Raw genomic sequence first — 12,355 nt, forward strand, 5'->3', positions numbered from 1 at the left:
AAGTGCATCAGCTGCCTTGCAAACATCATCCAGAGCCAAGAGGAAGAAAGATGCCTGCAAAGGGTGGAAGAGAATGGAGTGGCTTGGACAGGCAGGAGAGGCCAGGACAAGGGGGATAGGAGCAGAATCATGGAGGCTGAAGCAAGCAAGAGACTGCAGCGCTGGGGGTAAAGTTATAAACACAGCACAGGAATTTCAGCCTCTGCCTGCAAAACGAAGCTGCTTATACCTGCTTCTTTTACCAGCCTTGCCATATTGTAAGTAAAGTGACATAGGAATTCAGTGTAGAATGAATTCTATACTCAGGGTCTTGCTGCCCAGACAATTCCAACCCATGTAAAGAACAATGAGAAGGAAAGAAGTGGGTTTGGGAAAATCAAAAAGAAAGAAAGTGAGTTTAGAGCTGAGTGTTGCCTGAGGGGAAAAAAAAGAAAAAAAAAGTAGTATTCTCAAATTTCAGCTACATTCTGGATTGAAGAGGGGAAAGCGGTGCCGAAGGAGGAGAGGCAATTATAAAGCTCATTCTTGACTGGCCTGGAGCCCAGGGAAACCACAGGGGCCCTGCTGGAGGCCAGCGAAACCCTATGAGCTCCACAGCCAGGGAGTTGTTGGCATCAGATCCCTCCAAGCCTCCTATTTTCCCTCTTTCTCTGGAGAGCAAGAACATTTCCCATGAGCTTTACATGTGCTAAAGAGAAAGATGCCAGGAAGAGTGAAAAGGAGCAAGGTGTCAGATATCCCAGTCTCATTGGAACAAGCACAAGGTAATTATTTTCTAACTCAGCAAACAAAGTTCCAGAGAGGCCAAGGTTGCTAATTTAGTCATAGTTCTCCCAGTATAGACCACTTGACTCACATAAAGAAGAACTGTATATCTTGATGTGTCCAACTGGAGACGGGATTAAGATGGCAGAATAGAAGGACTAGAGCTTGCCTTCTCTCATAAAAAAATAAACAAATAAATAAAACCAAATGCTGAACAACCTTCAACCAAATGGACCGGAAACTTTCAAAAAGATATCCTACTCCAGAAGACAAACAGGAGGCCACATCAAGAGGTAGGAGGGGCGATTAGGCGATATAAGCAACCCCATACCTTCAGGGTGGGAGGGCCACAGACTGGAAAGTAACTGTATCACAGAGACTCACCTACCAGGAGTGAGAGTTCTGAGGCCCACATCAAGTCTCCATGCCTGGGGATCTGGCATTGGAAGAAAGAGCCCCCAAAGCATCTGGCATTGAAGGCCAGTGGGGCTTGTGCGCAGGAGCTCCACGGGACTGGGGGAAATGGAGACCCCATTCTTGAAAGGTGTAAACAGGCTTTCATATGCACTGAGTCCCAGGGCAAAGCAGAGACTTCATAGGAATCTGGGTCAGGCCTGACTGCAGTTCTTGGAGGATCTCCTGGGAAAACAGAGGGTGACTGTGGCTCTTGTGGGGAAAGAACATTGGAGACAAATCTCTCAGGAATATTCATCAGCATGTATTCCTCTAGAGGTGGACATTTTTGGAAAATCTGGCCCCACCTATTGGTAAATAGGCTGCCTAAAGACCCCCCCCCCCCCAAGGCACACAGCTACCTTTGATCTCACCCAGAGGCAAAGCCCCCCCACCAGAGGGATAGGAATCAGCCCCACCTACCAATGGGCAGGCACCAGTTCCTCCCATCTGGAAGCCTACAGAAAGCCCCAGTACCAACTTCAGCCACAAGGGGGGCAGACATCAGAAGTAAGAGAAGCTACAACTCTATTGTCTGCAAAAAGGACACCACACCAAAAACTTATAAAAATGAAAAGGCAGAGAACTATAACTCAGATTAGGGAACAAGAAAAAAACCCAGAAAAACAACTAAGTGATCTGGAGACTATTGGCCTCCAGGAAAAAAGACTTTAGACTATGATGCTGAAGATGTTGCCAGACATTAGAAATAAAATGGAGGCAAAGACTGATAATTTATAGCAAACACTGAACAAAGAAATACAAGATTTAAAACTTAAGCAAGCAGAGATGCAAAATTGAAATGTGTCCAACCACCAAATGTGACCACTGATGCACAGAGACCTCCCAAGGGGCCTAGGGAAAACAGAACATCTATTCCCATGCATTCCAAAAGGACAGCAGAAACCCTACATGTATGCTGTAGCTCTAGCCTCTATTTCTATGTCTATGTCCATTGACATCATTGCTAATCAAGCAGGATGCCCTTCACCTAATGAGCTTCAGAATCCTTCTTAACACAGTGCTCCAGAGAAGCACTACTAATCCATCAGAGTTGAGAGCAGGCTTGCAAGATAAAGCTGCCAGAGTAGAGGGACAATGAGCAGAGTTTTTTGTTAATGTGATCTCAGTCAAAACGAAAAGTGAGCCTAGAGACCTTTGGATACCAGACAAAAATGCTCCTTCTATAAATCACAGATACCTAGTTATTAACATAAAAAAATTATTGACCTCAGAATCGAGAGAAATGAGGATGTGCTTGGGCTGTGTGATGGAAATCCTGTGAAATCAGATTGTTATGATCATTATACAACTACAGATGTGATAAATTCATTTGAGTAATAAAAAAAAAAAGATTTGAGAGAAACGAGTTTTAGATCTAGCTGTGCCCCACTGGCAGTGTGATCGGCAGGTCAAACATCTATGCACAAAGTGCTATGAGGGACACAAAAATGAGAAACACTCATCCTGCCTGAGGGCACTATCAGGCTGATGGAAAAAGGGCAGGATTTTTCAAGTCAGAGACAGTTCTATGAGTGTTTAAATGAGGCCAGAATCATATCCACTTGAGGGAAGCCAAGGAAGGCTTCATGGAGGAGATGGTATGTGATGGACTGACTCTGAAGAATTTCAACAGGCAAATGAGATTGAGTGGGAGATACCAGAGAGGAAACCATAAAGACAAAGTATGGGGCAGGCTCAGAAAGTAAAAATAGCTTATGGTGTATGTGGTACGTGTAAGAGAAATCATGGAAGGGAAGGACAGGGGCTGAGTATTTGGGCAAGGGATTCATATTCAATTTAGAAAGCAATGGATAACGAACTGAATTAAGATGTTTTTCTGTTGTTGTTATTGTTGTATTTGTTTTGTTTGCATGATAGGAAGACCCATTTATGTTTATAGGTAAAGAGAAAATAACTGGATGATTAGGAAATGACTAAATGCATAAGCCCAAACTTAGACAAGATCCTAGAAGAAAAAGGAAGGACTGGAATTGCAGGCCCAAGTGGAAGCTTTTGCCTTAGAAAGGTGGAGAAAGCACATCTTCTTCAGAGATAGGAGGGGAAGGAAAAGTGAGCACAAAGGACAAATAGTGAGGTGAGGGGAAGAAGATGCAGGAGCACACACGCCAGAAGTCTCAGTTCTTTCAGGAAAATGTGGCATCTGTGGAGGATGAAGGACTGTGTATAGAGAATGGGTGTAGAGAATTAAGCAAAAAAGAGAAGGACACTGTGCGAGCTGTGATAGGATATCAAAAGGATGAGAAATAAGATGACCCAACAGTAGCCAAAGTAAAATGGTACCCAATTAACAAGTCATTTCAGCCCACTTCACAGAACATGAAGTCAGTTTTAAAAATAGATAAAAACCAAATTACTAGGGTCCTGGGAAACAGGGAAAAAAAAAAAAAACTCACTCAGCAATCCTCCCATTTTTTTTTCATTTTTGCCCCCAGCACATGGAAGTTCCCAGGTCAGGGATCAAACCTGTGCCAAAGCAGCAACCCGGGCCATTGCAATGACGCCAGAACTTTAATGCACCGTGCCGCAAGAGAACTCCCACACAGTTGCTTCTTTAAGGCACCTCTGTACTTCCTTGAGATTCCTCTATAGTTCTCAAAATCTCTAACTGACCTTAAAGGGGACTTGCAGCTCTAACATGCTTTGATTCTTCTAGGTGTTTCTAGAGACACACTCCATTTCCCTTCTACCCCAGCAGACACATACACACATAATACACACACACACACAAACACAACATATACCATCAAAGATTGTTGGAAATATCTTTGCAGTCAAAGCAGGTGGCCCATTTAAAACTGCAAAATTAGCAAGTCTGCTAAGGCAAGGACTGTGCTTTCAGAGAGTGTACAAGGCAAATCTTTAGTGCTTGTTTTGGGTGGAAGCGGTCATAATGTAAAAATAGGGAAACTGCAGAAACCCAATAAAATATGCATGAAGAAGTTTTCCATTTACAAATAGAGATATGACCCAAAAATTACAGAGATTATAAACTACTGCACTTAATTCATTACTCACATGGGTACAACTCTGTTCTGGACCACAGTCAAGCAAAGAGGAAGCAGGTCATGGGTGCAATGGAAAAGAAAGTCCATCATTCATTGGGTGAGAGGGGGTGGCAACCTTTGAAAAAGAGGGTATACGTTGGTAAAGAACCCACTTGTGACCACAAACTCAAGTATCAGTGGGAGGTGAGTGTGCCGCAACCAACTCCCTCAGCTCTTGAGAGGGAAGGGAGGCTAAGAACAGTAATGCTGTATGTTAATTATCTCAACTGTAGAGGAAAAATTGAAGACATAAAATGTGAGGAATTGTCCTGTCACTCATAACTAGTGTTACTCTTAGAGAACTTTAGTAGTAACCTGGAGAAACAGGCTTCATGTAGAAACCACATTGGCATCAGCTACAGGTAATTACACCACAGGTAATTCACATCCCTGTGACAATAACCCTCCCTGGAACAATGGCCTTCCTATGTGCATCAAGGTCTTTTCCTTTGTACATGTTTCCTTTTGCTTATCCAACATGTATTGAGCACCTACTACATACCTTATGTATCATATTTTTAGATCCAGTGAGGGCAATTATGAAATGTGACTTCACCCCATAAATCATTGAGGAATTGTTCTCTAGTTATTTCTTCTTTGGGTGTGTTAAGCTTGATTCCTATAAGTGCTAAAGTGAATTATTAATTGGGTGCCATTTTACTTCTTTAAAGCCTTATTTCTAAAAGTTGAATAATATTGGTAGGTTTCCTTTTATTCATATATCCAACAAACATTTATTAAATTCATATTATCTTGGGGGTTCCTCAAATCTCCTCTGAGGTTTTCCACAGCTCTCCTGTGCAGTAGGTCTGAAAACAGATATACAGACTATGGACAGTCTGACCCTCCATAGGGAGAGGAGGTGACAAGGTAAAATGGGTTTTAACTGTTCCAAGAAGAGAAAAAGAAAGAAATAATTTTTCCTGAGAACAAGAGGTGTGATTGTTGTGCCCTGAGAGAGTGTCTTCATGTGTCTACACAGGAATGACTTTCATTATCATTTTATATCTGTTTTTCAAACGAGAAAGGAGAGAACTCTGACCTAACAAAGCTTTCTTCCCATTGCCTATAATCCTCTCTGAAGGATGCAAAGCTTGAGAAAGTAAATCTCCATTGTAACTGCAGAAGAGTCATAAAAAAAAAGTTAACCAAAAAAATAAATAAATAAATAAATAAAATAAAATAAAATAAAGGAGTTCCCATCGTGACTCAGTGGTTAATGAATCCGACTAGGTTGTAGGTTCAATCCCTGGCCTTGCTCAGTGGGTTAAGGATCTGGCGTTGCCGTGAGCTGTGGTGTAGGCTGGTGGCTACAGCTCCGATTAGACCCCTAGCCTGGGAACCTCACCTCCATATGCTGTGGGAGTGACTCTAGAAAAGGCAAAAAAAAAAAAAGTTAAAATTAGTGAATGTTTACCAGGCACTGTTCTAAATGCATTAGAGCTATCATTTTATTTCATCCTAGAGAAAATTACTATTATTACTCCTATTTATTTATAGAGGAAGAAACTGAGGCAAAGAAAGATTAAGAAAATTCCCGGGGTCATCCAGCTAAAAATGAACTTGAATATGAGCTTGAATATGAACCCAGACTGCCTGACTCCGGGGTCTGAGGTGTCAAGAATTACACTCCATGCCTTTCCAGAGTCTGCGCCACCACTCAAGAATAAGAGCAGGCAAATCCTGGACTGTTCATGGAATCCCATGAAGTGTTCTAGTGAATGATAATGCCCTTCCCACTGTATAGCAGTACTAAGTGGCCCGGGAAGCCAGAAACCTCTCCATTCTTGCCCTTATTATTTTCCCTCTCTTTACAGTCCATCCCTCTTCCCCTCTCATTCAGTTTTCCCTTCAGGACAAAAATTTTTCCCCTAAGTGCTCTCCTCATTTCTCAGGAAGAATGTGCTTCCACAACTCACAGTGGCAGGCCAACTGGCACATCCACACAAAGACAATGTCAAGAGTGCCTCAGGGCCTAGGAATCACTGGGGGCAGTTTGTTCACTGAAGCAAACACTGGTGGGGATGGCTCAGGACCTGCAAAGCCCATTCAGAAGTAGCCTGGGCCCCTGCTTTCTGTATATATCCGAAACACTCCAGATCTGGTCTTTTACCAGGAGAAACAATCAGTGGGAGGAAAGAGAGACAGAGCAAAGAAGTGAGGTTGGATTCCACTCTAAAGGCTAAATTTTGGGAGTTCTCTTGTGGCACAGCTGGTTAAGGGCCCAGCATTGTCACTGCAGTGGCTTCAATCCCTGCCTGGAAACTTCTACACACACGTGGCCAAAAATAAATAAATAAACAAACAAACAAACAAACAAAGGCTAAATTTCCATTCTAAACTACAATTTCTCCTCAACTGACATCTGTGATACATTTCACAGTAGGCTTCAGTGTTTCCTGAAAGGTTTTTTCTTCCTGCCTTTATAATTATTTTATAAAATTGTGCAAGAGTTGTTATTGTTTTTTATTTTCTGTTTTTGGTTGTATATTCATTCATTTTCAGGTCACCATGGTTCTCTGGCTTATCCATTTCCAATGAGTCCCTACTACTCTGATTTTTAAACATGCCATTACAAAATGTTTTAAAATTTTTAAAACCATTTTTATGGAAATCTTTACAGCATGGTATTGTGCACATCTCCACCCACCTTTCAACAGTATCTATTCCAAATTTAGCCTTTTACTATTGTTAACTAGAAATTGGCAGTGTTAACAATTATTATCAGATGCCATAGAAAAATGAGAGCCCTTCAGTCATATACAAACTGACCCCAAAGTGTTTATTACTAATGTTTTTCTCCTTACACTATAGTTTCTTCCCTTGCTATTTGCTCTCACTTCTCAATGTTATCGCTCTCTAGAGCTATTCCTATTCTCTTTTTTCCTATAACACAGAGGAAACTTGATCACTTTTAATTACACCAAAGCCAAAACTAAATTTAGTTCTAATACCTGGCTTCGAGTTTGAGGATGTTCTAAAGCTGTGCTGTCTAAGGTAGCTACCAGCCACATGTAAGTGTGGAATGTAGCTTGATGTGACTTAAGAACTGAATTTTTACATTTAGTTTTAGTTAATTTTAATTTAAAAGCAATAATCAGTACATTTATTGGAGAATTTTTAAGTATATTTGTTAACTATTTGTACATGTGAATTCTTTTTCCACCAAAAATTTTGCATTTGAGTTCAGATGTGTAAAATACACACTAGATTTAGAAGACATATAAGAAACAATTTTAATTCTTCACTAATAACTTTTATATTGATTACACATTGAAATTACAAAATTTGATAGATTGAGTTAAATAAAATATGCCGTTAAAATTAATTTCATGTTTCTTTTTACTTTTTTTAATGTGGCTATTGGAAATTTTTAAAGTGCGTATGTGGCCTACATCACATTTCTATTAGGCAAGACTGCTCTAAACCCTTCTTACTCAAAGCATGGTCCATGACTCAGCAGCATCTGTGTGGGAGCTTGTTAGAAATACAGAATCTCAGTCTCACCCAGACATACTGAATCAACATCTACATGTTAATAAGATGCCCCAAACAATTCTTAACAAGATTTAGAAGCAGCTCTCCTTCTCAAACTATAGAGAAGAACAGGATTGTTTGTTTTAATTTCCAAGAAAGTATGGACAACTATATTTGTAAAAATATAATAAAAATGAACTATTAGAAAAGTGAAAATGAAACAAGGAAAAATGTCAAAATATAAATTCAAAATGTGTATAGAGTCAAAAGATGTAACACAAATTTCAATAAATATCATCAAACAAACATAGAAATAAAAGAAAGCAATTCCCAAAAGTGGACACATTGTTCTTTGAAAAGTGTGCACACATCAGTTACTGTAGAGAATCACTATTACACTTGCGACTTTTTGCCAAACAAAACATTATGTGTGAAATACCATATTAATCACCTCTAGGCACATTTTAACTAGGCATTGTACATATTAATAATTAAAATTTTCAATGTGATAATAAAGCTCGTCTCTTGTTTGTCACTGTATCTAATCTGGATTGGATGGATGACAACATTCCTCCCAAGGGGTAATGTCTATCTATACTCTTTCTAAGTTTTGCTTAATAGAGAAACGAGGCTCACTGAATAGGCTGAATGAAATGGAAGAAAAGATTTTAAAGCAATTTCAGCAAACTCATGACATTCATTTTTTTAACTGCTATCCAAAATGAAGCAAGTAGTGCTATATTTTTAAAATTTATCTTCGGTCCTTTGTTAGTAGTTACTTTCAATCATTTATCTGTAAAGTTATAATCAAACATCAATTACCTTTCAACAAAAAAAATAGTTATAGATTGTATGCACATTTGGATAACAGTTTTCAAACTAATGTTAAAACATCACACATGATAATGTAGCCAACCCACATGACTAGCATGCCATTCAAATCCCACACAACTTATCATGGCTCTTAGACAAAACCAAGACTGATCTATGTCCCACTCATCATGAAGGAGTCCACATGCCTAGATATAGAGCAGTGTCAAATTACTGCTATAAAAGTTTCAAGATGCTTACTCTCAATTTCTGTACTGATGTTGTCATAGACTGATAACAAACAGTTCCTCTCTGGTTCTGCAGATTACAACTTTGCATAGCACTGCTTTAGATCTTTCTACAGAATAAAAGATCAAGATGTAAATAGCCATCTTCCTCAGAAGCCATTTAGATTCTAGTTTTCTGGATTTATTCCAGATAAATGAGATTGTCAGCTGTGAGGTCACAGATAAGCAAGATATGGGGAACTCATCAGTTGATGAGATTGGTATCATTAATTCAAACTACAAAAATATGTTTACAAGATATGCTTTATTCTGTCATCACTACACATTTCATGGATCTAGATTCATATCTTTTGAGGGAATAAAGTAAGTCCTCTCCAAATGTGAGGTTCATGCTCATGTTTCTACTTGTTCACACAAATAAAATAATTATTGTTTCACCAGGAAAAAAGAACTATATATATCCAAGATGGCAAATGATATTAAAATACGAAGGACCTTCCCATTGAAATTAGAACAATTCATAATGCATCTAAGAGACAGAGGCAATGTATATACCTAAATGAATAATGAAAACTGCCTACTATTTAACCTTGCAGTAGTTGTCACAGATATTGCTATTTGCTAGTTATTCAAGTCAAAACTGAGGTGGGAAGTTGGTTAGTGTTTTGCCATGCTCATAGTTGTCCAATCTGGAAACCTTTGATCTACATTCGCTCCTAAACCCTAAACCCAACCAGTTTCATAATCCTATGTATTCTACTTTACTGCCATCTCACAAATCCCATCTCTCTCAGTTTCAACTGCCTCTGCCTTTGCTCAGGCCATCACTGGCAATCACATGGATTTGAGTTTCAGGCTCTTAACTAGCCTCCATTCCTTCCTTGCCAGATTTCTCAATTCATATATTTTGTAGAACCAGAATTATCATTCCAAAATTTAATACGAATCACTTCCTAGTTAAGACATCTGGAAGACTGCCATTACCTTTCTATGAAACCCAATTCCTTAACTTCAGATACAAAACCCTTTGTAATCTAAACTGCCTTTCTCTATAATCCTTTCAACAATAACTCATGAAACCAAAGAACCTAGCAACCATTCATCATGTAGATACTACTTCCTGGCTCTGGTGTATTTCCATATCCTCCTGTATTTTGCACTGATACTGTGTGAATCTGGACAGGTGAGTTTATCCCAGGTTTATGTATTTGCACATGATAAATAACATTGTAGTTTCATTCTTTCTTTCTTTCTGTCTGTCTGTCTGTCTGTCTGTCTTTTTAGGGCTACACCTGCAGCATACGAAGTTCCCAGGCTGGGGGTCAAATTGAAGCTGTAGCTGACAGCCTACACCACAGCCACAGCAACACAGGATCCTTAACCCACTGAGCAAGGCCAGGGATCTAACCTGCATCCTCATGGATACTAGTTGGGTTCGTAACTGCTGAGCCACAGCAGGAACTCCCCGTAGTTCTGATCATAATATTCATAGTGGGATCTGATACTTCTCATCTCTCAAGTAAGTACAGGACAGCAAATCCCATTAGAAAGTAGCAGTTAGCATATATAAATCGTCTGAGCCACTTTAATCTTAGTCAAGGTTTTGAAATGCCTAAAAATGAATATTCTTTTCATGTGTGTGTACACATGTGCATACATGCTCATGTGCATGCATTGTTTGTACAGGAACATGTTGAAGAAGGCAGGGCAAGCCTCTACAAGTCTGTGGTTTCCAACAGCTGCAAGGAGATGTCTTGTTACCCAGACTTTCCATTCCCAGAAGATTATCCAAACTATGTGCCAAATTCTCAGTTCCTGGAATATCTCAGAATGTATGCAAACCAGTTCAACCTTCTGAAGTGCATTCAATTCAAGGTAAGACAGACACAAAACATCAATAAATCAGGAAGTATTTCATACTTTTTTCTATTATTTCTCTGTAATCTACCCCAGACTCTGTAGATGAGATAATAAACTGGCAAAATTGATGACATCTGACATCTGGTTGGATTCCTCTCCCCCTTGTACTTATAATCACTCTAAATAAATCTGGAGGTGAAAATGGATATTTTTTGTCTAAAGATTCACATGTATAAAGTTTAGTTTGCACTTCTTACATCCAAGTATCCAATGTACCTTTAAAACGTCAGAACACATTTTCAGTTTGAACCAAATTCCTGTACACAGGGGCCCTAAGAACTTCCTACCAGCTCCTGGTTAGCCTATTTTTATTTATTTATTTGTATATTTATTTATTTTTACTCAGTGAATTGTATTACATTTATAGTTGTACAATGATCATCACAAACCAATTTTAGAGCATTTCCATCCCAAACCCCCCGGTACCCTATTTTTACTGTGCCTTTATAGGAATGGATGTATGCATTGGCTTATACACAAGTGAATATAATTCTTCAAAGGAATCTTTTCTAGATATCCTTGGGAATAGAAAAATCTTTGATATTGTTCTTCTCATAGACCATACCAACCTCCCTTCCCAGAGAAAGTAACATGAATGGAAAGATTGACCAAAACGGGTACCATGTAAGATTCATATTCACAACCTTAAAAGTACTCCTGATGAGAATGAAGTGAATATTTTGAAGAGTTATCTTCACTTCCCTGTTCATAGGAGCATTGTTTATAATGGCCAAGCCATGGAAACCACTTAAGTGTCCAGTGATGGGTAAATGGATAAATAAAATGTGTGTGTGTGAGAGAGAGAGAGATGTACACAATGGGATAATAATTTAGCCACAGTAAAGAAGAAAATTCTGTCACTTGCAAACACATGGATGAACCTTGAGAGTATTATGCTAGAAGTAAATCATGAAGATAAAGACAAATTCTGTATGATCTTACCTGTATGCAGAATGAAAACAATAAACAAACTCATAGAAATATAGAACAGATCGATAGTTGCCAAAAGTAGAGTTGAGGATGGGGGATGGGAGGGGGTGAAGATGTCAAAATGTACTAACCTCCAGTTTTCCAAGGGACAGAATAAATATAAAATACTACCACAGTCAATGGATATAATCCACAAAAATAGATAAACAGTGGAATTCAAAATTTCTGAATTTGAATCATTTCCTCTACTACGTGCTTTCCAAGCCTGTTTTAAAATGACGTTTAAAAAAACACAAAAACTAGATGTTCTCCAAAATTTTAAGTACACACAATCAGTTGTCTATGAGAGGTTTTGTTTTTTTGCCTTCTTCTCCATGCCTTCAAAATTTTCAATCATGAACACATTATTTTAAAGATAAAAATAAATTTTATTTTGAAATGTTTTTTAATTAGCTGAAAATTTATATTTTAAAAAGGCAATTGCTAGAGTTCCCATTGTGGCTCAGTGGTTAATGAATCTGAGTAGGAACCATGATGTTGCAGTTTCAATCCCTGGCCTTTCTCAGTGGGTTAAGGATCTGGCGTTGCCATGAGCTGTGGTGTAGTTCGCAGACACAGCTCGTATCCCAAGTTGCTGTGGCTCTGGCGTAGGCCAGCAGCTACAGCTCTGATTAGACCCCTAGC

The 12,355-nt window shown here is 39.0% G+C and overlaps 1 protein-coding gene across 4 annotated transcripts in view; it reads left to right on the forward strand.

The window, feature by feature from the left end:
* Positions 1–12,355, forward strand: part of FMO1 (flavin containing dimethylaniline monoxygenase 1) — a 35,407-nt gene that overhangs the window by 9,612 nt on the left and 13,440 nt on the right. For all 4 annotated transcript variants that reach the window (XM_047752953.1, XM_047752956.1, XM_047752955.1 and 1 more), the window contains exon 3: positions 10,508–10,696. In XM_047752953.1, the coding sequence (XP_047608909.1) occupies positions 10,508–10,696 (189 nt within the window). The remainder of the gene's footprint in view (positions 1–10,507; positions 10,697–12,355) is intronic.

Source organism: Phacochoerus africanus, chromosome 11, assembly GCF_016906955.1.
Source record: "Phacochoerus africanus isolate WHEZ1 chromosome 11, ROS_Pafr_v1, whole genome shotgun sequence".
Classification (NCBI taxonomy): domain Eukaryota; kingdom Metazoa; phylum Chordata; class Mammalia; order Artiodactyla; family Suidae; genus Phacochoerus; species Phacochoerus africanus.